This window comes from Euleptes europaea, chromosome 4 (genome assembly GCF_029931775.1).
Source record: "Euleptes europaea isolate rEulEur1 chromosome 4, rEulEur1.hap1, whole genome shotgun sequence".
Taxonomy (NCBI): domain Eukaryota; kingdom Metazoa; phylum Chordata; class Lepidosauria; order Squamata; family Sphaerodactylidae; genus Euleptes; species Euleptes europaea.
The window spans coordinates 104,936,739-104,962,765 of record NC_079315.1 but is presented as its reverse complement, the minus strand read 5'-3'; the positions used below and the strand labels follow the sequence as shown (position 1 = coordinate 104,962,765).

General features: G+C 42.8%; 2 protein-coding genes across 4 annotated transcripts in view; one reads left to right on the top strand and one right to left on the bottom strand.

Annotated features, from left to right (window-relative positions):
• NIPBL (NIPBL cohesin loading factor) overlaps nucleotides 1–11,018 on the top strand; it is an 84,809-nt gene extending 73,791 nt beyond the window's left edge. For 2 of the 3 annotated variants that reach the window (XM_056848391.1, XM_056848388.1), the window contains 6 exons: nucleotides 639–839; nucleotides 1,881–2,027; nucleotides 4,605–4,897; nucleotides 5,136–5,310; nucleotides 8,965–9,150; nucleotides 9,726–11,018. In XM_056848391.1, coding sequence (XP_056704369.1) covers nucleotides 639–839; nucleotides 1,881–2,027; nucleotides 4,605–4,897; nucleotides 5,136–5,310; nucleotides 8,965–9,150; nucleotides 9,726–10,091 — 1,368 coding nt within the window. In that variant the 3' untranslated portion in view covers nucleotides 10,092–11,018. Of the gene's footprint in view, nucleotides 1–638; nucleotides 840–1,880; nucleotides 2,028–4,604; nucleotides 4,898–5,135; nucleotides 5,311–8,964; nucleotides 9,192–9,725 lie in introns of all 3 variants that reach the window. The other variant, XM_056848390.1, reaches the window with a different exon arrangement.
• An 8,714-nt stretch (nucleotides 11,019–19,732) lies between these two features.
• CPLANE1 (ciliogenesis and planar polarity effector complex subunit 1) overlaps nucleotides 19,733–26,027 on the bottom strand; it is a 97,413-nt gene continuing 91,118 nt past the window's right edge. Inside the window, exons 46-51 of the mRNA XM_056848167.1 lie at nucleotides 25,768–25,829; nucleotides 24,419–24,568; nucleotides 22,762–22,859; nucleotides 21,796–21,915; nucleotides 20,642–20,778; nucleotides 19,733–19,918 (exon numbers count right to left, since the gene is read on the bottom strand). Of these exons, the coding sequence (XP_056704145.1) occupies nucleotides 19,778–19,918; nucleotides 20,642–20,778; nucleotides 21,796–21,915; nucleotides 22,762–22,859; nucleotides 24,419–24,568; nucleotides 25,768–25,829 (708 nt within the window). The 3' untranslated portion in view covers nucleotides 19,733–19,777. The remainder of the gene's footprint in view (nucleotides 19,919–20,641; nucleotides 20,779–21,795; nucleotides 21,916–22,761; nucleotides 22,860–24,418; nucleotides 24,569–25,767; nucleotides 25,830–26,027) is intronic.

Genomic DNA, 26,027 nt, shown 5'->3' with positions numbered 1-26,027 from the left:
GACGTCAGGTACGTTCATAATAATGTAGAAAAGGAAGAGGGGAAAAGGGCTAATGGAGAATTGGCTAAAAGACAATTGTAACAAAAATTTTGTGCAATCAAGGGGCATGAATTTAACCATAATATGGGTTCTTGCATTAGACTCTGTCTAATGTTGGGTTAGAATCTAGGAGACCCAGGTTCAAATCCCAACTCTGTTATGGAAGCTAGCTGGATGACCTTGGGCCAGTCACACGCTCTCAGCCCTACCTCACAGGGTGGCGGTTAGAATAAAATGGAGGAAAAGAGAATGATGTTAACCCGCTTTGGGTACCCATTGGGCAACAAGGCGGGGTAATCAATAAAGGAAGTAAACAAATATATAAACCCTTCATCAACAAAATCTCAAAATGAAAATAAAAAGGAAAATGTACTTATAATTATCCTGAGTCCATCTATCATATCAGCGTGTAGAAACTGTGCACAATTTGTTATTGATTCTTGTAGAAGGTGACTAAGTGAAATTTTTAAAAATCATCCTACAGAAACCTGTTGAGGAAGATGGAAATAAAATAGTGCCGCTAAGTTCCAAAGTGTCTGTATTACACAGATCACCGTCCTCTTTCAAGTTGTGTTAATTGTACACCCCTCTGATTTCAGATGAAAGCTGTGGCTGGTATGAAGATGTCTTACCAGGTCCAGCAGGCAATCAACAGCTGTCAGAAGGATCCTGTGAGGGGCTTTAGGCAGGATGAATCCAGCAGTGCTTTGTGCTCACATCTTTACTCCATGATCCGAGGGAACCGGCAACACCGACGAGCCTTTCTAATTTCCTTACTCAACCTCTTTGATGACACAGCTGTGAGTCTTAACACCAGCCTTTGATGCTCTTTTCTACAGTGCTTGTGATGGTTTTGGGTGGCTTAAAATTATGCCTGTTAAAATGGCTTGGACAACCATTTATTTTGCATTGATCCAGTATTAAATATATGCTCCCTGTTCTCTGTTTTGGATTGGGCTACAAGGGGTGCAAACTAATTTTGGCTTCAGAGTTAAGATAAGGCCTGAATTCTCTCTCCCTCCCCCCATCCCCAGACCCTGGAATGCATGCTTCCTTAAGGAAGAGACTTTTTTAGGTCTGCCCAAGGCAGTTGCCAAGTGGTCTGAGGTTAGACTTCTTTCCTGGCCTCTCTCAACAAGAAGATGAGGTGGGAGGCAAGTCAGCCTCCCCCCAGAATTTTTTATATTTCCTCCGGTCCCCCTTGGTTTTTTTCATGTCTGGGCCCCTCTTCTGGTTTGGCCCAGTGCCTGTTTTTTCTTTTACTTCCATGCCTGGTCAGTATGACCAGAGGCATCAAGAGAAAGAATGCCTGCTTTTCTGGTGCATGTTTTATTGGTTAAAGTTCCAAGGGTTGTGTCTGTTCAGAATTTAAGAACATAAGAAAGGCCATGCTGGATCAGACCTAGGCCCATCAAGTCCAGCAGTCTGTTCACACAGTGGCCACTTGGGTGCCTCTAGGAACTGCAGCAGCATTCTCCTGCCTGTGTTCCAATGCACCTAATATATTCGGCATGCTCATCTGATCCTGGAGAGAATAGGTATGCATCATGACCACTATCCATTTTAACTAGTAGCCATGAATATCCCTCTCCTCCATGAACATGTCCACTCCCCTCTTAAAGCCTTCCAAGGTGGCAGCCATCACCACCTCCTGGGGCAGGGAGTTCCACAATTTAATTATACGATGTGTGAAGAACTACTTCCTTTTATTAGTTTTGAATTTTGAATCAGTTTTGAATTTGGGTAGGCATCTTATATTCAAGGAAGAGAACTTGGGGCATCCAGCCTTCTGAGCATAGCAATGAAGGTTACAATATTTTTTTCTTTTTTTACTTTCACAGAAAACAGAGGTGAATATGCTCTTGTATATAGCAGACAATCTAGCTTGTTTTCCTTACCAAACCCAGGAGGAGCCACTTTTTATAATGCACCATATAGACATTACATTATCAGTTTCTGGTAGTAACCTTCTCCAGTCATTTAAAGAGGTAAGTGGAATTACATTTTAATCTCTTTCTTGGGCAATAACCTCTCCTGCACTACCCTTCCCAGTGCCCAAAGTGGGTCTTCCGTCATTCAGAATGCATTAAGTGTATTAAAAGTGTTGGAGTTCCACTATTTTGCATGTTTGCAAGGTCAGGTCAATAATACAGATTCCTCACATTGTACCTTGGGAAGGTTTAATGTGCTGAACTACAGGGCAGGCAGAAGTCTGAGCCAGAATGGTGTAGTGGCTAAGAGTGGTGGTTTGGAGCGGTGGAATCTGATCTGGAGAACCGGGTTTGATTCCCCACTGCTCCACATGAACGGCGGAGGCTAATCTGGTGAACTGGATTTATTTCCCCACTCCTCCACATGAAGCCAGCTGGGTGACCTTGGGCTAGTCACAGCTCTCTTAGAGCTCTCTCAGCCCGACCTACCTCACAGGGTGTCTGTTGTGGGGAGGGGAAGGTGATTGTAAGCCGGTTTGAGTCTCCCTTAAGTGGTAGAGGAAGTCGGCATATAAAAACTAACTCTTCTTCTTCTGAGTCACACAGTGTGCCACAGCCAGATTGGCATGACACCTTGCTGCTTTCCAGAAAATGCCACAAATCTTGCAGTACGAATTCCAGAATTTAATAGGAGCCAAATTTTTATAAATTTGTCTGGAGTCCAACTTTTCCTTGGACAATATACAGTTGCGAGTTGTACCGTATTTTTCGCTCCATAAGACGCACTTTTTTCCTCCTCAAAAGTGAGGGAAATGTCTGTGTGTCTTATGGAGTGAATGTGCGTCTTATGGACCCTAGCCCGGTCCATCCGGGACTCCCAGAGCCGGGCAGATGGCGCGCTGGGAGGCGGGCGGGGCGCACAGAGCTGGGCACGTCGGGACGGCGTGAGCCGGCGTTCCCTGCCCCGACGGCCAGCTGGGAGGCGGGCGGGACGCCCACAGCTGGGCGCGTCGGGACGGTGCACTGGGAGGCGGGTGGGGCGCACAGAGCTGAAGTTGTTTCTTGTTGGCTTGGAACCTGAATAATAGAATTCCAAAGCCCGTGTATTTATGCGACTCCTTGGAGTTCTAGATGGTACCTAGTGAGATTCATCTATGGAGTCTCTTCTTCCTAAGTTCATGAAAGGTTCGGTATAAGCAGTTTGTGTCATTTGCTGTTCTACTTACAAGAGCTGCTAGTCATGTTTGGAGAAGACTGCAGTGAGAGGGAGGGCTAATTTGTTTTGCTGTTTGTAATTGCGTTGGGAGAAAGGCAGGATACAAATAGATTAAATATATAAAAGACCCAGTGAACTTGGAAGTGCTTTGGACTCGGGGAGCGGCACACATTCATCTGTTCACATAAATCATTGATTGGTACCACATTTCTACATTTTTGCAGGGAAGTTGTAGAGTACTTTGTTGGTGGATCATTTCAGGATCTTAGTATTTTAATGCATACTGTTTATCAATTTATTAATATTATTATTTATTATCAGTTTATTTTTGTTAAGAGTTATCCTCACAAATGTCTTTCGAAGCTGTGAACCACTTCTGAAACATTGTTTGGAATTCATTATTAAGCATCATCAACCTTGGGCAGGCATTGTTATAGCTGCAATGCTGCTTTAGAGGCATGTTTTAAAAGTGGTAGGAGCCCCATGGCGCAGAGTGGTAAGCTGCAGTCCAAACTCTGCTCACGACCTGAGTTCGATCCCAACGGAAGTTGGTTTCAGGTGGCCAGCTCAAGGTTGACTCAGCCTTCCATCCTTCTGAGGTCGGTCAAATGAGTATCCAGCTTGCTGGGGGTAAAGGGAAGATGACTGGGGAAGGCACTGGCAAACCACCCCACAAACAAAGTCTGCCTAGTAAACATCAGGATGTGAGGTCATCCCATGGGTCAGAAATGACCCAGTGCTTGCACAGGGGACCTTTACCTTTTTTTAAAGGTAACCTTCACATAAGCTCTAGGAGTTTGGGGCCTGCATTTAAATAGTGCAGCCCCATGCTACAAGGATGCATGTGTGAATCACATGACCGAAATAATGTTCCCAATAGAGTGCCACCTGGCGGGAAAGACTGATGTGCTTTTCTGGCCACATTTTATTCAGAAAACGCGTTTAGAAAATCGGAATGCCGCCTGTCGAGAGATGATTGATTGGGAATCCTGTGTGGTCTAATTTTATCAAGTGAAAATGGTTTGTCTATCAAAGCGTCCAGTTGCATTCTTTGTTGGGTCTTTCAGAAAAGTATTTAGAAAGCCTCTATAACTGGATGGATGCCTGAAACTGGGCTTTTGAGGCCAGATTCTTTCACGGATTACCATGTGAAAGTAGCTGAATTTTACTGAACAGAAATGCTGCAACGGACTGCCAGTAATAAAACACATTTAGTGGACACATCCAGTGTATTTAATAAAAACATAATACTATATGAACTTCAACGTGCGTTCTAGGGTGCCTTCCTGAATTTTTGTATCTGAATTTTTCAGAATCAAGGACTTGATATTTCATGATTTTAGAACCATTAAGTTATAGACTGATCTTCAAATGATTTTTTTTTTAAGTATGTAATGGTGCTGGCCACTCTCTTTCAGTCTATGGTGAAGTATAAAAAAGAGCGGAAGCCTTCATCTGACGAAGAGAGTGAAAGTGAAAGTGACAGCGAGAGCGACAGCGAGAGCGAGGAGGAAGTCCACAAGCCCCGGAAGTTGCGGAAACGTGCAGATTCCGAGTCAGATTCAGATGAAGAGAACGATATAAACGCGGTCATGAAGTGTTTGCCAGACAATTCAGCCCCTCTAATTGAATTTGCAAATGTCTCCCAGGGTATATTGTTGCTTTTGATGTTAAAGCAGCATTTGAAAAACCTCTGTGGATTTTCTGATAGGTACGGATAAGTTTTGCTTATTGCATGTACAGACTTCTCTGTAATCCGTATTCCTGAAATTCTGGTAGGGATTGTTCCGTGTAATGCTGACATATAGCATAATCTTGTAAGCGTAAAATTGTATTTCTGTGACACTAGCAATTTGGGAATTCAGAATAACTTCAACTGTATAGGTTTTATCAATGGATGCTGGAAAGTTTTCTTAACTTCTGACTGTTGTTTTTTCCCCCCATGTTAGTAAAATTCAGAAATACTCCCCCTCTGAATCGGCGAAAGTGTATGACAAAGCGATAAACAGAAAGACAGGAGTTCACTTCCATCCAAAACAGACGTTGGACTTCCTTCGAAGTGATATGGCTAATTCCAAGCTCACAGAAGAAGTGAAGAGGAGTATAGTTAAACAGTACTTAGATGTAAGTTGTGAGATATGACAGAAGTTCAACTTCCTTTATCAAAGGATTTGACAAATGATGAGTTTTCATTATTTGGAAGGTTGCAACTAACATGTTGAGAGGTTGGCTTTGTTTTGTAGCAGAGAAGAACAACTTTGACCTCCTCCCACTGTAAATCGTGGTCTTCAGCGTGCCTTGATGAAGTATGCATAAGACCAGTGGAAAATCAGACTGTTTGATTGGTTGTTTATTTATTTATTTTGGTACCACTTTCAAAAGACTCTCTAATAGGTAAAATGTGCCCAAGGCGGTTATAAGAACATAATGTCAAAGATCCATCTAGTTTGGCATTGTGTTTCCTGTACTGGTCCCCAGATAACTCCCAAGATGGCCCACCAACGGGGCACAGAGGCTACAACCTTTTTTCTGCAATTACTACTCAGCATCAGGTATTCAGAGGTATGCCTCTGATGATGGAGGTTCCATTTTAAGGTAGAACCTGAGAAAGTAGTGCTGTAGTTCCTGTGTGGCCGCGAATTGATATAGAGACCCGTGTGTGTGTGTCCGGCTCCCTTCAACTTTTCCAAGCCCTAATGCATCCTCTTGAAACCTTAAAAAAGGGGAGCTGGTGGTTCTAATTCGTAATAATTCTTTTTGTGGGAGAAACGTGCTGTTGGTCTACTGGATGTCACTTTAATGACCGACTCTTCAAGTATTTCAGTTTCCATTGAAAGACGAGGTATCTGCTGTACCGAATATGTTGTGTTAAAAAAAATATTGTCGAAGGCTTTCACGGTCAGAGTTCATTGGTTCTTGTAGGTTATCCGGGCTGTGTAACCGTGGTCTTGGAATTTTCTTTCCTGACGTTTCGCCAGCAACTGTGGCAGGCATCTTCAGAGTAGTAACACTGAAGGACAGTGTCTCTCAGTGTCAAGGGTGTAGAAAGAGTAATATATAGTCAGAAAGGGGTTGGGTTTGAGCTGAGTATTGTCCTGCAAAAGTATTGTCCTGTAAGTATCAAGATAATGTGCTAATGAGGGTATGGTATGTTAATATGGAACCATTGTATCCTGAAGTGATCTGTTAATGTGTGTAATCCAAAACTAATCTGTATGGCTATTGTTGAATGTTGTCTTTGTCTGGAGGTGTTTCAGGGCAGGAAGCCAAGCCTTATTCATTCTTAAACTCTCCTCTTTTCTGTTAAAGTTGTGCTGATGTTTGTGAATTTCAATGGCTTCTCTGTGCAATCTGACAAAATAGTTGGTAGAATTGTCCAGTCTTTCAGTGTCTTGGAATAAGACCCTGTGTCCTGTTTGTGTCAGTCCATGTTCAGCCACTGCTGATTTCTCAGGTTGGCCAAGTCTGCAGTATCTTTCATGTTCTTTTATCCTTGTTTGTATGCTGCGTTTTGTGGTCCCGATGTAAACTTCTCCACAGCTGCAAGGTATACGATATACTCCTGCAGAGGTGAGGGGGTCTCTTTTGTCTTTTGCTGATCGTAGCATTTGTTGTATTTTCTTGGTGGGTTTAAACACTGTTTGTAGGTTATGTTTTTTCAAAAGTTTCTCCATCCTATCAGTGACTCCTTTAATAAATGGCAAGAATACCTTTCCTATGGGAGACTGTTTTTCTTGAGTTTTCTGATTTTTGTTTGGTTCAATGGCCCTTCTGATTTCATTCTTGGAGTAGCCGTTTGCTAGCAGTGCGTGATTTAGATGGTTAGTTTCTTCCTTGAGAAACTGTGGTTCACAGATCCGTCTTGCACGGTCCATTAATGTTTTGATTATTCCTCTTTTCTGTCGGGGGTGGTGGTTGGAGTTTTTGTGTAAGTAGCGATCTGTGTGAGTTGGTTTCCGGTAGACCTTGTGACCTAACTGAAGGTTTGATTTACGGATGACAAGGGTATCAAGAAATGGGAGTTTACCCTCAATTTCCTTTTCCATGGTAAACTGAATGTTTGGATGGATATTATTAAGATGGTTTAGAAAGTCCATTAATTTTTATTAAAGAAAAATTAATGGACTTTCTAAACCATCTTAATAATATCCATCCAAACATTCAGTTTACCATGGAAAAGGAAATTGAGGGTAAACTCCCATTTCTTGATACCCTTGTCATCCGTAAATCAAACCTTCAGTTAGGTCACAAGGTCTACCGGAAACCAACTCACACAGATCGCTACTTACACAAAAACTCCAACCACCACCCCCGACAGAAAAGAGGAATAATCAAAACATTAATGGACCGTGCAAGACGGATCTGTGAACCACAGTTTCTCAAGGAAGAAACTAACCATCTAAATCACGCACTGCTAGCAAACGGCTACTCCAAGAATGAAATCAGAAGGGCCATTGAACCAAACAAAAATCAGAAAACTCAAGAAAAACAGTCTCCCATAGGAAAGGTATTCTTGCCATTTATTAAAGGAGTCACTGATAGGATGGAGAAACTTTTGAAAAAACATAACCTACAAACAGTGTTTAAACCCACCAAGAAAATACAACAAATGCTACGATCAGCAAAAGACAAAAGAGACCCCCTCACCTCTGCAGGAGTATATCGTATACCTTGCAGCTGTGGAGAAGTTTACATCGGGACCACAAAACGCAGCATACAAACAAGGATAAAAGAACATGAAAGATACTGCAGACTTGGCCAACCTGAGAAATCAGCAGTGGCTGAACATGGACTGACACAAACAGGACACAGGGTCTTATTCCAAGACACTGAAAGACTGGACAATTCTACCAACTATTTTGTCAGATTGCACAGAGAAGCCATTGAAATTCACAAACATCAGCACAACTTTAACAGAAAAGAGGAGAGTTTAAGAATGAATAAGGCTTGGCTTCCTGCCCTGAAACACCTCCAGACAAAGACAACATTCAACAATAGCCATACAGATTAGTTTTGGATTACACACATTAACAGATCACTTCAGGATACAATGGTTCCATATTAACATACCATACCCTCATTAGCACATTATCTTGATACTTACAGGACAATACTTTTGCAGGACAATACTCAGCTCAAACCCAACCCCTTTCTGACTATATATTACTCTTTCTACACCCTTGACACTGAGAGACACTGTCCTTCAGTGTTACTACTCTGAAGATGCCTGCCACAGTTGCTGGCGAAACGTCAGGAAAGAAAATTCCAAGACCACGGTTACACAGCCCGGATAACCTACAAGAACCAATGTTGTGTTAAATTTTCTGGATTGTGGAACTACTTTTGAATTTACCAGGAAGTTAGTAGAAAACTAAAACTAGTGAACCATTTAATATTTAATTACTTTTTTTTAGGGAGCAAGATTTGATTCCAGTGGCACCTTAAGAGACCAACAAGATTTCCACCTTTCTAAGAGTCCTGAGGTGAGCTTTGGACTCTCAAAAGCTGATGCCATGGAAGTCTTGTTGGTCTTTAAGATGCTTCAGGGTTCGAACCTTGCCCTTCTACTGCAGGCCAACATGGCTACCCACTTGCAACTTGTTTTCAGGGAAACATTCTAATTCACCCGAGCTAACGAAGAAAATAAAAATCACAGCCTTTCGATGCTTACCACGCCCTGCTTTGTTTGCAGAAGAAGCACCTGCAGGCCATGATTCTGGGACCTCTCCTTCTGTTTTTGTGATAAGTGGCGACTAACCTCCGGTATCCCTTTTACAGTTCAAGCTTCTGATGGAACACTTGGATCCTGACGAAGAAGAGGAGGATGGTGAAGTGTCAGCCAGCACGAACGCTCGTAACAAAGCTATTACCTCGCTGCTTGGAGGAGGCAGCCCTAAAAACAATGCAGCTGAGACAGAGGATGATGAGAGTGATGGGGAGGATAGAGGAGGAGGCACTTCAGGGGTGAGGCGGAGGAGGAGTCAACGTATTTCGCAGCGTATTACGTAAAATGATTTTTATGTGCTTCTAAATGTCAGTCTATAATAAAATGTGTACACTGAGTAATGTAATCCATATGAAAAAAAATTGTAGATAGAAATTCTTAACCGTTTATACAACTTTTTTGTAGAAAGTTTTAACAGAAAACACAATAAAAAAATTACCCCTAGAAGAAGAGATTTTATCTAGCATAAAAAGTTTTAATTTTTCTTTGGAATGTATTGTGTGTATCCTTTTTATTGTTGCCAAGTTTTTATGTAGCTTTATGATTCATTTGTACATATAATTTTATATATCAATAAGAGTTAAAAGACACGGGTACAAATTAAAATATGTGAGTTTTTTTTCCGTTTTTTTTTTTGCAAGCATATGTTAACCCCTTGGCGCTGGCGGTCGCGGTGCGTCTCATTGCCGGCAATGGAATGTGTGCCGGGAAATCCCAACTCCCGGCGTCAAGGGATTAAAAGCAATAAAAGCAATAATTTCACTCAAGTTCTTTTGTGTAACACTTGGTCTTTTTTCCCCTCCCAATGTTTTAGTCATTGAGAAGGTCAAAACGAAATTCAGACTCTACGGAGTTGGCAGCACAGATGAATGAAAGTGTTGATGTCATGGATGTCATCGCTATTTGCTGTCCAAAGTACAAAGATCGGCCGCAAATTGCACGAGTAGTACAGAAAACCAGCAATGGCTTCAGTGTTCAGTGGATGGCGGGCTCCTACAGTGGCTCCTGGACTGAGGCTAAGCGCCGTGACGGTCGCAAACTGGTGCCTTGGGTAGACACTATTAAAGAGTCAGACATTATTTACAAAAAAATTGCTCTAACGAGTGCTAATAAGCTGACTAATAAAGTGGTTCAGACTTTACGATCGCTGTATGCCGCCAAGGATGGAACTTCCAGCTAATGCATTTGTACATGCAGCCAAATTTTACAGGAAATGAAATAACAGAGAAAAAACTTGAAATACCAACTTTCTGGCAAAAAAAAAAAATCAATTTAATGAAGAGTAAGAATGACACCTGGGATGCAGGAAACGGAAGGAAAATGTTTGGTAAACATTTTTGTGGGAGCTCCCTTCGCTGTTGTGCAGCAGAAACTTCTCAGTTCATTTTTACTCCCACTGTATAATAGTTTAACAAAAATTGTTTATATCTTGAAAAAAAAACCTTTCTGTTTAAAAAAAATAAACAAGTGAATGTTGGAAATTAGTCTGTTAATGTTCTTAATAAAGTGTTCTTGGAGTTTAACCTAGCAGCGGATGGCTTTCTTTAGCTTAGCCCAGTTTTCCAGGGAAGCTTTGTTTTTTCCAGGCTGTAAAATGGCAGAATCTCCTGGATATATAATTTATTCTGTTGGGGGAAAAAAGCATGCAGTATCTATGACCTATCTGCAGGAGGAGTTTTTGTAAATGTAGATTTTGATGTATTAGGTCACCCTGAATAATACAAGAAAAGGGATCCCCAGCAAATCTGGTGGAACGAATACTGCAATAAATTTTTTTACTTCTCTTTGTTACTTGTCTGTTTCCATTTGAATTTCTTATTGTAAAGATTTGTTTAAATCCATTTATATTATTTTGCAGTCTTTTATGTAAAATTTACTATATCGGTGGTTTTCAAAGCAAGACATAAATATTGTTTATACAGTTTGTATAGGCTGACTTCTGAATAATTGGTATCTTTTATTTTTATCCCTTAAAAGGGTGTAAACACAAGTTAACTCCAGGGTTTTATTGTATCCTGCAATATTTAGTATTAACTATATATGATTTAGCACTGTGCCAAACACATTTTCAAGAGTACATTTTGATATAAAAAGAAACTCTAGTTTATGCCTTGTATGCTTCAATTTCTTTCTAATGCTGTCCATACGGCAATGGGGGTGGGTGGGGAGAGGGAGAATAACCATCACTCGAGTAATTAGGTTCACTTGGTTTTTAGGACACTGGAGTTTCACGAAGGGCAACAACTGATCAGGAGCACCTCCTGTGCACCTAGATCCTGCTGGCCGTAGTTTCTATAGCTGACAACCAAAAAAACCTTAGCTGCACTTATGGTACTCCATTGCTGCGAATGTTCGGAAAGCGAATATGGATTTGTAACCAATCGGTACTCCTTCGTAAAATGGTTTTTTAAAAGCTGGGTTGGGGAACACTTGGTTGTGCTGTAGAGTTTTAATTACTTGAAATCTTTTTCCACTTTTTATACACTGAAAATGCTTAAGCTATCTCTGAAGCGCTCGCTTCAATTTGTGTGGTCAGAAGCCATTCATAAGCAATCCTGTTCTCTGGGTAGCTGAAAGAAGTTGATTTTTTTTTGTATAGTGACAGAAACAGAAGAAATTAGTAACATAATCAAAAACAGAAGAGGACTATTTTAAAGCCTTTTGTGCATTTGAACTTATTTAAAGGCAGGTGTTAAAGATTTGGGTGCATTTATTTTCCTTCTATAAGATTTTAATATATGGTGGGGTGGGGTTTTTTATTACATCCGTTTACGGAACTTGTGTGTTACTTGATCCTGTGAAGTATAGTAACACAGCTATATTAAAAGTTTTCTTGTACAAAATTCAAAAATTAAACTGACATGACTAATAATTCCTCAGAATCTATTTAATAATTATTGTATGAAACGTTTTTCATTTCGTTGTGCTCTTTGTTTTAACCAGGGTGTGATGGATATTTCTCTGGAGCAAAGCCAGTCTCTTTTAAGACAGGAAAGCAAAAGCTGTGTACTGAAAATCACTGAACAGATATTTTTACCTGTTCCGTATACAAACCTGGCTGCTACTAGTCACACTATTTGCTTTTGAGATGTTGGCAAATTGGTGTTGCTATGGAGTCTTCTAGGGTGTTGCTATGGAATAATACCGAAAAGGGTTGGAAGTATGTTGGTTCCGATGGTTATGTCTGTTTTGGCCCAGGATACGTGGTACTCATGAATGTTCATGGACCCATACTGTACGATTTAGTCTGTTTCTAATAGATCTCAAAAAGGCTGAAGGTTGGTGCTGTTTGGGTGTTTGTCAGACATTTCCTTGGAACCTTTTGCTTCTGGGAATCTCATTTCTTCACTCCCAAGTTGCTATGCAAGAGCTTGTACATGTCTCTAACAATGTGCCATCAATATTTTGGTTAACCATGATTTTTGCATTCAGTATCATATGTCTTGTTGCTTACTCAAGAGTCTGGGGATGATGGAGGATACAGTGTAGGCAAGATAAATGCAGACAAAAATTAAATAATTATGGTTGTCAAGCCTTGTGCCCCAGGCAACGAGGAAACCCTATATGTTCACTATCATTAAAATTGTTTTGACTATTTAGATCACAGGCAGGGCTGGGTACATATTTTACCTGTATTTAATGAGAAAACCATGTCCTTTCCAGTTCAGATCTGACATACCTTTACTATCTCTTCCAAACTTTGAGCTAGATCATTATCAGGAAAGGCTGTCCTTGCTAAATATTTGTCACCTAGTAACAGAATGTGGCTGCATCAAGGCCTGGAGTATTCATACTTTGGTTAACGCCCTTCATAGCCTTCTGACCGCAGTAACCCACTAGTCCTTGTTATCCAATTTTCAGTGTTTGCAAAGGCCTCAGACCTGGCTTAAGATGATTAAGCTTGAAGACAAGAGCTACTACATTGTTCTTAGTTGGGCCGTATTCCAACTAGTCTGCAATAATAAGATGCTCATACGCTCCAATTAATTGATCAGAACAAAGACCATGATGATAGGGCTTCCAGAAATGGTAAATCAACTTAGAAATGTAAAAACTTGATATACTGTTTGTTTCAAATGTGTGATTAATAGCTATGCTGGAGGACAAGATCCTACTTACCCAACATACAAAGGTAGGCCAATGGAACTTGGCATCCATCAGCCATCTTTGAAGACACCATGACAATCATGAATACCTCTAAATACTTCAATTGGCCAATGAAGGAGATGTCTGATTCACAAGCTGCACTGGTTTGAACTTTTGTAAACTGTGTAAATAAATTTCATTGGTCTAATGGGATGTAATCTGTGTATTTGTGGGTTTAATTACCAAATCTTACCTTGATAATGGATTGACTTCTTTGTACCTTTGACCATGTATTATCTTTCATAGAATCATTGAGTTGGAAGGGACCACCAGGGTCATCTAGTCCAACCCTCTGCACAATGCAGGAAATTCACAACTACCTCCCCCCACCCACCCCCCAGTGACCCCTACTCCATGCCCATCTCATTGTAAAATCAGCCAAAGGAATCCTTATCACTAGAGAGTCGTGTCTGAGTAACAATGTAAAAAATACAGGCTGCATTGCATAGATTGTAAAGAGGAACAGAAGACCTATCACAGTGCGTCCTGAAAGGCACCAATTTTATATACTTTGAATTGAGAGCAAAATATGAGGGCCTATCAATATGTTTTTGCGCTCACATAAAGGGATTTGATCTGGAATCATGAAACTTGCATGGTATGTTGTCCCATGTCTTGTCAACTTATATTCCAATTTTTGTCTTTTCGAGTTGAAGTGTTTGTGAATTAGACCTGCCAGAATGACCGAAGGCGGCACACTACTGAAACATGGAATACAGGGCAGTAATCAAGTTCCTCTACTTAAAAGGCAAAGAAGCCACAGAGATCTTATGAGGAAATGAAAGTGTTTATGGGGAAACAATATCCATCCCTAAGCAATGTAAAAACATGGAAAAGGCATCTGAAATGTGGATGCACAAGGCCGCAAGATGAGCCCAGAGAATGGAGACCCAGTTCTGCAGTTGATGCTGACATAGTGAAGAAAGTAGAAAGGCTAGTTATGGAATACAGATGAATTACCATCCGTTCCATGGCGGCTGAAGTGGGCATTAGTTATGGGTCAGTGTCTGCCATATTACATAACCACCTTCATCTGTTTAAGGTCTTAGCATGGTGGGTACCGCAGTTGCTCACTCCTTTTCAGAGGCAACAATGGCTGGATTGTGATTCCACTGTGTTGGCCATGTGTCAGTCAAATGAAAGTACTTCCATTGTCATCAGATGACAAAAAAGTCAAAGAGTGGAAGCACACCTCACCTCCCCCCCAAAGGCCTGTGTGCAACCTTCTGCAAAGGTCACGTCGTCTGTCTTCTGGGATTCTGATGGTGTTCTCACTGATTACCTGACCTATGGTCATAGCATTACTGGGTCATAATATAGGGGGTTCCTGTAAAGACATTGGGATGCTCTTAAAGAGAAACGCCATGGCAGACTGACCAAAGGTGTTTGGCTGTTGGCAGACAATGCTCCTGCTCACAAAGCTGAGACACTGACTCGTGTGAAGCAGTGTGGTGACCAGCTCTTTGCTGCGCCCTCCTTATTCACCCGACCAGGCACCTTCAAACTTCCTCTTTCTAAAAATGAAGGAGTCATGGTGGGGCCAGCATTTTTGTTCTGAGGAACAATGGTTTGCAAAGCAGGATGAGATGTTCTACAAAGGTGGGACTGCAAAGCAGCACTATTGGTTGGAGAAATGTGGGACTCTACAGGGTGACTATGTTGAAAAGGCCCAAGATACTCTCCAAGTTTAATGATTCCAGCTCAATTCCTTCTATGTGAGGGCAAAAACCTATTGGTGGGCCCTTGTAGTATCTGGAAAAAGAAGGCAACCGAAAGAAGAAAAACCCAAGGTTACAGTTACTTCCATTAATCCATGCAAACGTTTTGTAAGAATGACTCAAATCACTACAACTTGCTTCTCATAATGTATATTTCTGCATATAGAAGGTTCTTGCTTCTTTGATCATCCAAGCTCTATAATCATTGCATAGTTTCTCCACCACCGACATCATATCCTGTCATCTTCCCTCCATTTGGGTTCTTGATCTCCCTCTTAAGATTCTAGGTGCCATACTCATATCCAGTATTCCATTGGATAGACACATAGAAATCATTCTTGCAGTTGTAGGTATTATAGAAAGGGTCATCCTCTGTTGCCCCTAATTTTCATCCTTTGGTAGTAGACCTTTTCTGGAGAGTTGGGATAGAAGCCAGGCTGCTAAAGATGTACTTGGGTCCTTGATACCCAGGGTTGGAATTCTCTTGTGACCATGGTTCTACCTTCATTATTTGTGATTAGTGGCTCCATTTAAAGGTAACCAAAGCACACTGCTTGCACAATCGGACTCCTGGTTCTATAGATATCTTTTAATGATAAAACCAGCTACTGACAGAAAGTCAAGGTAGTGTTATTTGCAATTGTGGCACAAAATAGCAAACTTATGCTTAAAAATCAAACATGATGGCATGAAGATCAATTGTTGAAAGAGATTGCTGATGTTATTAGGTGTGTACACTGACATAACAGCTATTTCGTGGTGATATAATTTTAAAGAAACAACTGTAATACACTACAATGCATTTTAACTCAATAGTTTGTATCTAATGCTTTGATACAGGCTATCCTAGAGCAGCACTTGAAATGACCAGAATGGCCAGCTGGCTTTTTCCCATTCAGGGGAATCTGTTTGTTCTCCATGCTGTTCAGCCTAGATAAAACCATAGAATGACAGAATCATAGAGTTGGAAGGGGCCATACAGGCCATCTAGTCCAACCCCCTGCTCAATGCAGGATCAGCCTAGAGCAGTGATGGTGAACCTTTTATAGATACTGAGTGCCCAAACGGCAATAAATAAGTGAGTTTTGGGTTGCAAAGTGCCAATACGGCAATTTAAACTGAATACTGAGGTTTTAGTTTAGAAAAAACAACTCATACATTCACATATTTTGCATTAAAAGAAAAACAATAACAGAGCTTTCAATGATACAAACAACTTTTTATTGGAAGGTAGGTTTTCTGTAGAAATAGAGAACCAAAAAGTGTGGAGATGGCATGGGGGTGTAGTTTAGTGGTAAAGCCCTTGTTTAAAATACACAAGATTCCAGATTCAGTGCCTGGCATCTTAAGTTTAAAAAAATACGACGTTGCATTGTGTTTTCTACCCATGGACCTTTACTCACAGCTGAAAAAACTTAAAATGTATTTTTCTTGTATTAAAGAAATATTCTTAGAAAATAGAACATTCTTAGCATGTAATTCTTAAATGCCCTGACCTGGATGGCCCAGGCTAGCCTGATCTCGTCAGATCTCAGAAGCTAAGCAGGGTCAGTCCTGGTTAGTATTTGGATGGGAGACCACCAAGGAAGTCCAGGGTTGCTGTGCAGAGGAAGGCACTGGCAAACTACCTCTGTTAGTCTGCCATGAAAACCCCCAAAAGGGGTCGCCGTAAGTCGGCTGCGACTTGACGGCACTTTACACACACACACACAATTCTTAAATGTTCAGAATTGTCCTACCAGTCTGAACGGGAAAGTTAAATCATGCAACAAGTTGCTTAGCTTTTGGCGACTTATATACATTAAAGAAAAGAACTGAACAGCATTTTAGTCCTTTGTGGACATTGCACACTTCACTACCAATAAGAATTACTATACTTTTAAAACAAGTGTAAGTATTCTGATCATGGGATCTTTTAAAAATGAAATTTTCTTCACTATTGTACGGCTTATTATGAAGAATCCTTTTGTTGGGTGTTTGTGTTCCACAGCACCCAAGATAATAGGCATGCTCCTCTGATCCTGGAGAGAATAGGTATGCAGCATGACCAGTATCCATTCTAACTAACAGCCATGAATACCCCTTTCCTCCATGAACATGTCCACTCCCCTCTTAAAGCCTTCCAAGCTGGCCGCCATCACCACATTTGGGGGCAGGGAGTTCCACAATTTAACTATTCGTGGTGTGAAAAAAATACTTCCTTTTATCTGTTTTGAATCTCTCACCCTCCAGCTTCAGCAGATACTTGTGAGGAAGCCCTTCGGACTTGTGGGAGGGCCAGCTTCCGAGTAAACAAACATACGCTGGGGCTGCAATACTTGAATATGCGCCCTGGGGGGGAAGAAGAGCGTTTCCCCTTTATCCTCCCACCATTTGCGGAAGGCACTTCTCACTCGTGCTAGCAGAAGCAACTCGACTTACTACGCAGCAACCCAGAATAAATTTTGGGTGAAAACACACAGGGGGAGGTTTCGCCTTGGATTTGCCCCTCTCCAGATGCACATCTCCCCCATCCAAACTCTCCAAACTCAACAATAAGCCCCCCCGTGCAGAGTTTTGAGAATTCAGATGGGGGAGATGTGGATCCAGAGAGCGGCGAATCCAAGGCAAAAAAAAAACCCCACCCCCCCAATGCGTTTTCGCCCTAAAGTGAACTGGCCAACGCGGCAGTTTCTGGGCAAGAGAGGCCCAGCCAAGCCAACTCCTCCAGAGCGGGGCTCCAGCCCGGCCAGCGGCAGCATGGGGTGGGGAAGCCTCACCTGCTTCCCTCCGTCGCCGCTCCCGCCGTTGCTGTGCTGCGCAGCAGCCGAGGTGGTGGCGTAGGCGGCCCCTCCGGCCCCACAGTTGTTGCAAAGGATCTCGCCCTGGCCGGCTTTCTTCCACATGGAGGAGGTGGTGCGACACATGCTGCACGTCGGCTTCAGGCCTAGAGGCATTGCTGCACCTCGCGCTCCCGCTCACTCCCTGCCCGGGGAAGCCTGCACTCCGGCGCCGGTGGACAGATATCACCGGGGGGGGGGGGAAGCATTGCTGTCGCCGCTCGGCAAGCGGGGACAGTGGGAGGCCCGAGCAGGGGAAGGCCCCTGCCCCCTGCTGGCAGTCCCGCGGGTTCTCCTCCTCCCGGCGACCTGCAAAGATCCGAGTGGGCCGGCACGCGTGGCTCAACTGAGTCACAGCCGCAGCTCAGCTGAGAGAGGAAGGGGCCGCGTGCCGGAGTCAGGTGAGCCGCGCATGCCGGCAGAGAGGGCTACACGTGCCGGAGTCGGCACGTGTGCCATAGGTTCGCCAACACGGGCCTAGAGCATCCCTGACAAGTGTTTGTCCAGCCTTTGCTTAAAGACTGCCAGTGAGGGGGAGCTCACACCTCCCTAGGCAGATGAATCCACTGTCGAACAACTCTTACTTTAAAAAAAAATCCTACTATCCAGCCAGTACCTTTCCACCCACAATTTAAACCCATTATTGCAAGTCCTATCCTCTGCTGCCAACAGGAACAGCTCCCTGCCCTCCTCGAAGTGATAGTCCTTCAAATACTTAGAGAGCGAAACTGTGACATCTTGCGATTTTGATGTCATGCCTCTGTTGATGTACCCCAAGATCACATTAGCTTTTTTGTCGCTGCATCACACGGGCTGCTCATATTTACCCTACGGTCCACCCATACCCCAAGATCTTGTTCTCACACACTGCTACCCAGAAGTGTACTCCCCCATCCAGTATGCATGTCCCTCATTTTTGTTACTCAGATGTAGAACTCAGCACTTATCCTTGTTGAATTGGATCTTGTTCACATCTGCCCACTTTCCCAGTGTGTTCAGATCTCATTGAATTCTATCTGTCTTCTGGTGTGTTTGCTGCTCCTCCCAATTTAGTGTCATCTGCAAATTTAATGAGTAGTCCCTCCACACCCTCATCCAGATCATTCATAAAAATATTGAAAATACCGGGCCCAGAACCGAACCCTGTGGCACCCCACTGGACACCTCCCTCCATTCAGATGAAATGCCATTGACAACTACTCTTTGAGTGCAGTTCTCCAACCAGTTCCCTATCCACCTAACTATCCTAGAGTCCAGTCCACAGTCCTCTAGTTTACCCATCAGAACATCCTGGGGAACCCTGTCAAAAGCCTTACTGAAATCTAGGTAAACAACATCAACCACATTCCCTCGATCCAGGTAAGCTCGTCAATCGATCAAAGAAGGAAATGAGGTTGGTCTGGCAGGACCTGTTGAGGACAAATCCATGCTGGATCACCAAGTTGTCTTTCAGATGCTTGCAGACTGAGCTCATTTTCAGTGTCTTGGAATAAGACCCTGTGTCCTGTTTGTCACACTGAATTCCATTCGGTATTTTAATATCCAATGCCCATCCCCCCCAGTTTGAATAGATCCTTTTGAAGCTCTTTGCAATTTGTTTTTGTCTTACCCACCCTAAATAATTTGATGTTATCTGCAAGCTTGTTTTGAAATGTTTACTCTGGCCTCATATTTGGAGTGCTATTTTCAGTGGCTCGGATAAGGAATATCAGCCCTGCCATCTTGAAACAGTCTGTAGCAGAATCTACTGTTTTCCCCCTCTAAAAAACACTGCTCACAATTATGCAGAAGACTTTATTAAAAGCAAGCTGCTATTTAATAATTATAAAACATAATTCAGAATCATGTTACATTTGTAGTTTTTAAAATCATCCACAATCGTTTTAACTACCACATTACTTTAAGAAATGACAGTAATACATGGAGTCTTGTTTGCTAGGTTTATTTCACATCTGTATTTCCCAAGAAACCTACATGGTATTGCGTCATCCTGCATAATTCCACGAGTCAATTTCATATATGGAGGGCTAGGATTCTGTAATTTAGGATTTCTCTGTAATAGTGTGTTCTGTGCAGGATTTGCCCTGTAGCATCCCCACTGTGAACACAGTGGTACATTTCCCCTATAATTTAACGAGTTACCTTCCCAAATAGTAGGCATCCGCATGTCCTTCAAAGTGGCTTCATTTTTCTTCCAGATTTGCTATCATGGCCTCCACCGCATTCCAGTCAAGCTTGCTGAGGATGCTGCTGGTGCTTTCAGACACACTGTCCAAGTTATTAATGCTAACCATAGAGAAACTGTCTTTGGGAGGCAAAGGACCCTAAGGAGGCAATCAGAGAATAAATGAAAAGGTGATTATTGCCAGTAAGTGGTAGATCTGGCCTCTGGAGGCCAGGTTTTCCTCACTGAACTGAATGGCCCTTTAAAATTTGGTGGGTTGGTGGGCCATGGACCCTTGTCAACAGCAAAAGGCCTCTCAACCTGATTCCAGATATTTCTAATATTTACAGGGAGAAGAATATTGAGAATTTATCAGGAGAGCATTTCACGTTATTGGATATTGCCAATCCTTCCCTATACATTTATTATTTAACATATTGGATATGTACAGGTGATATTGTATTGGGTTGGCAATATGTGATTGCACACCCCTAGTCACTACGGGCAAGAGTCCAGTAGCACCTATAACACTATAACACATTAAAGCAGGCTCTGTCTGGACAAACTCTACACAGGGAATCCAGCTCATTTCCTTCTGAACTATTTGAGCCTGCATTTCGTACCATTAAAAAAGGTGGACATGAGAACACAAAGGTTAAACATGAAGCTATCTTACTTAGATGGGCAAGGCCTCCATTTGGAACATCAGGAAGCTGCTGCCAGTCAGAGCAGACAATATTGACCTCTATCTCCTACCTGATCCTTTAACTAGATACACCTGGGATTTAACCCTGGGGCTTCTGCATGCAAAGCGGGTGTTTGATCTTAGGCTATTGGAAAATGCAATGTCAGGATGCGCTACCATATGATTTCCAACTCTTACCTCTAAATGAAAATGGGAACTGCCATACAACATCCGCTGGATCTCATCGGGGATGCTCCAACCGCTCACTTCCTCTTCACTCTCCTCGGTTGCCTGAGTTGTGATGTCGGTAGATGTGAACCTTCTCTGATCAGAAGCTGTAGGGGGAGTACATGAATGATTGTTGCTGAGTCTGGTTTTAGGTGCAGTTATTTCCCTCCATTCTTTCTAGTTATTAATAATTCCAAACCTAAAGGCTACAATAGCGATTTCCTCCTCCGTTTTATCCTCAAAGTGTAACTGATCCAACATCAGCCGGTGAGCTTTCTGGGCCAGTGGGGGGTTGAACCTGAATCTCTCTGGTCCTAGTCCAACAGTCTCACCATTCTAGCTCTGCAGCCTTGTTGTTTCCACAACTTAGATTTACTTATTATTTATATAAGCTATATATGCATTAATTGTACTCATTGTCCTAAATGTCATAGTGTTCCTAGGGGTAGGTCTACAGTTCTTCACTTGTGGTTGCAAGTGAATGGGAGGAATAACATAAGCACCATAGAATATAGTTTTCCAGGGCAGAAGACATTCCATGCCATCCTCATCTTAAGTTCTAACAGGCTGATCCTCAAAATAACATCCAAAATAATCGCTATAGCAGTAACTGTTGTACAAATTCAAAGGCCCCAATCCAAGGTTCAAGGGTACTTAGCACAAGGCTCTTTGCCCACCACTATTCTCACATAGATCTCTCCAAATGGTGCTCAGAGCTGTCAAGAGTTCTCCGTGATGATCCGTGGGGGGGTGGGGTGGATACCGCAACTGAGCCTAGCTGATCACCTTGTTAGGAGTTTTTGTCTCCCATCCCAGTTTAGTAGCAGATAAGCTGACTATATGTAAGGAAACTCCATTTCTGTCTGAAGATTTGCTTCATTGGAGCTGGGGAATATATATATTTAAAATAACCAAGTGGTATTCTCAGGGCACATCTGGAGCATTCAAATCCATCCAATGGCTCAAAGGCAATAATGTGCGTGCATTAAGTGCTGTCAAGTTGCTTCTGACTCATGGCGAAGCAGGTATAAATATTCCAACAAATGTATAAAAACTGTTTGTTCAACATTTGTCCAAGTATCTGAGCACCAAGGAGGAGCCAGGGACTTCTTCCAGTCACAAACCTTGACTCTCCAAGTCCAACCTGCTTCTCAAGGCTGGCCTCTGGTTTCTGCTTTTCCACCACAACTCCCTTTGCGAGGTTTCTGCGGCCTTTCTTATGTAAGGAGCTCGGGATGGTAGGCCTGAAGCAGCAAAGACAGCCATGAGACACACAAACTGCTCCTTTTACGGAACAGATGGGGAAAGGGAAAGCATTTCCCTGTCTCCCTGGTCATGATAGATTTATTTATCTAGAAAATCTGTGTGCCACTTAGCCAAAGGCCCGCTCGAGACAGCTTACAACAAAATCATTAAAACAAGATGAAACCATTAGAAGAGAAGGCAGGGAGCAAACGCAGCGTCACACAGTCACATCAAGCATCCTAAAAGAGTCCTCTGGCCAGAAAACAGCCAGAAGAGCTAAAAGCCTGGGTAAAAAAAGGGAATTGTTTTAGCCTGGCGCCTAAAGGAAAGTAAGGTAGATGCCAGGCGAGGGCAATTGCAAAGGTGAGGTGCCACCACTGAAAAAAACCCTGTCTCTGGTTGCCACCGGTCTTTGCAGGCAGAGGCATAGAGAGCACAGCCTCAGAAGACATAGAAGAGCACAGCCACCGATCTTTGCAGGCAGAGGCATTAAGAGCACAGCCTCTTAACTAACAGGCAGGACGACAGCGGTGAAGGGAGTTCTTCGGGATGCCTCACCTGCCTTAAGTTGTGCTGATAACTCAGTACCTCCAATAGACAACAGTCAGCATAGACGTTGTCAGGGTATCCCCTAATTGTGCACTTCTGAGCCTCATAGAACCTGGTGCGCTCTCCCGCCCACCAAAAATGTAATCTGCTGGTTGTGACTGTCCCCTGAATGGGGCATGGACTCCTCCCGCTGTGTCCAAGCACCCAGCATGGAAACACTTGAACAGCAGACTGTGATGTTACTCTCCAACCTAAGGATGTATGTCAATTGCAAAATCAGGTCCTGAAGTTCTTACCTTTCCTCTCAGTTGTGTTGCAAGATAGACTGGAAAAGGATCTTGTCTGACTCAGACCGGTTCTGGAAGCGACGCTGTTCCTTGCAGTTTGATAGAATCTATAAGAGACACGCCATGTTTCTACCATTGTACAACACAAGTAATGCCAAAAGTGATCTAGGGAACAACCCAAACCCATAACGCTGCAAATACAGAGCCATTAATTTTGGAATGATTAATGAATTATTTATTTATTATCCCTCTTTCTCACAGACTCAAGGAGGATTGCATGATGGCTCCTTATCCTGCTGATTGCACTGACTTGCACTAAGAAATCTAATAGGACTAGATTGCAGAAATCAGAAACAAGGCAGAATTACTGATTGTGCCATTTAAAACAATGCAAGAAATGGTATTAGATAAGTAAAAATATAATGCAGCAAGAGCAAGATAAAAACATGCAGCAACAGATCACACGTATTAGTCACACAGTCCACGATCCTGTTTCCTTTTTGGAAGCCACAGGATGCAAGTGGGTGCCTGTTGCCGTGTGCCCTGGGGCAACAATCTTTACACTGTTTGTCTTGGAGAGTCTCAGACTTTGCCAAAAGGCAAATGGCAAGACTCCTCTGTGCTGCGCTAGGAGCAAGGCCTTACGGCTACAATTATTTTAGACAAGATTTTCTTAGAGGTTTTACTAGCGCCAAACAGCGCAGAAGAGCCTACCAACCACCCTAGAGTGAGCAGTTTGACAACTGTAGCCAGAGGGCGTATAATGCACTGACGTGGAATACTCATAGTTTCAACGAAAGAGAGATTGCTCAGAAGCAATTCTTGATAGCTGGCCAATGTGGTTCTAGTTTAGCACAACTAGAAAGCCATTCCAGTCAATTAATCTCTGCCTGCCGTGAGAAACAAGCCATTCAGAAGCATATCATCTGGACAGGGCCTTCTCTGGAGTGGCACCTCTGTTACAGGATGACTTCCCCAGAGACTGGCACTCAGGCTTCTGAGTTTCAGACATTCAATATTTCTATTCACCCAGCTTTGAGTTTTGCTGCTTTTTTGTCATTTGGTACTGTCTTAACATCTGGTGGCTCCTGGCCTTTTTGGTTTTTAACCCTTGCTCATTCCGTTTATAGCTATTTTAATTATTTATCATGGGCTGTTGCTTTCTGTAATAGTCAAGACAGGCATTTTAACGGAAGCTCCATTGATAGATTTGCTATATTTTAAATTAATACTGTAAGCTGCCACTCCCAAAAAAACCCTTATAGACTCCAAGGTGGAATACACAGCTGAGGAGAAAGAGTTCCAGCCAGGGCCGAGGAAGACCAGCTGCTCACCCCACCCCTCACCCCATGCTTGAGCCTTTGAAAAAAATTCCACCATGCAGGGGGAAGGACTATGATCGGTTTGAATGGAGACATGTTTTGTGAGAGATTTTTAGTGCTGCTGTATTGTAGAATCTGTTTAGTGTGACATGTACGTTAGTCACCTTGGGTTCCACTTTGCAGGGTACGAGCAGGGTAAAAACCATCCTTAATCACCCTGGCGTGTTTGTCTTCCAATCAGAATCACACATCCCTGCAGGGGACAAAATCCCGTTCTCGCTAGGTCAACCTGAAATAAGTAGATGTGGGACACCAGAAGGGGGTGGAGAACGTAAACACTTTACCTTCCAGCAGAAGAGACGCGCGGCCTCTTGACCTCTGGAGGGGGCCTTATTTTAGACAGTGATCCAGAATGCACTTTGTCTGATAACAGCTCCTGCATCAGGCCGAGAGCTTGGGAGACTCTAAGATTATGATGCTCAGACAACAAGGCTCTTAAGGGGGGAAGAGAAGCAACAAAAATAGCCCATTAAGCTATTATGCATCTATTAAATAAATAATGTAATCCAAAGGGTTTTTAGTGACATATTCTGTCAATCGGCTGCAGAAACCTAAACGTCCGTTGGCGGAAAAACAATTTCTAACTTTCCATAGTAAAAGCCAACATAAATTCGAGACCCATGGAATTTTACTAGGAGAATGCTTTTACAGATGTGTCAATTAGCTTTCAGGCAGAGCCTTGAAGGAGAAGAAAAGTTGGTTTTTATATGCCAACCTTGTATATTCCTTCAAACATATTATGCCAATAAAGGTATTTGTAAATATTGTCGAAGGCTTTCACGGTCACAGTTCATTGGTTCTTGTAGGTTATCCGGGTTGTGAGACCACGGTCTCACAATCCAGATAACCTACAAGAACCAAAGGTATTTGTATTTATTTGTATATGCCGACTTTCTCTACCACTTAAGGAAGTCTCATACCGACTTACAATCACCTTCCCTTCCCCTCCCCACAACAGACACCCTGTGAGGTAGGTGAGGCTGAGAGTGTGACTTGCCCAAGGTCACCCAGCTGGCTTCGTGTGGAGGAGGTGGGGAAACAAATCCAGTTCACCAGATTAGCCTCCACCACTCATGTGGAGGAGTGGGGAATTAAACCCGGTTCTCCAGATTTAGAGAACCAGTTTGGAGTCCACTGCTCCAAACCACCGCTTTTAACCACTACACCACGCTGGCTCTCCAACATTCAGTGTTCTCATCTCTCACTCCCCCCCCCCCGGTATGTTCCACTTTCCCAAGCCAACATCTCTCTGGCTATACCAGGGTCAAATGACAAAGAGTGGAGACAGATTTCCAGGAAGGGGTGAACAAGAGGAATGTGTCCACATCATCCTATTCTGGGTGCTAGGAACCTCTGGACCCACTGAACATGTGGGGTGGGTGGGAAGAAGGTCCCTGCAGCTCATCTTTTCTGTCAACATTGCTAGAAATACCAGGGACCTTCCCACTCTCACTCCTCTCCTCCACACAAGCAGGGTCCTGGGACACATATACGCCCACCCTTCTCTCAACACGTGACATGAATTACACAGCAGAACATAAGGAACTAGCACCTGATGCTCCTTGTTGAACAAATAAGAGAACAACAACAAAAAATGATAAAGCTAGAACAGAGGTGGGGGGAAAACACTTACTTGTCCTTTTTCTCTTTCTTTTTTTGCTGAAACTTAATTTCCCGCGACGTATATCCAAGCTGCTATAGAAACAAAAATGAAAAATAGCAAACAAATATTATTACTGTTGTTATACATTTATTACAAGCAGTTTTCCAGGGCTAGGATTTTGGAACTGGGCAGAACGGAAGCCATTGGTGCAGCCAGCCACTGGCTAACAGGAATTTTGGCATGGGTGTTCTCTGAGATTATTATGTGCTGCAACTGTGCTTTCCACTGTA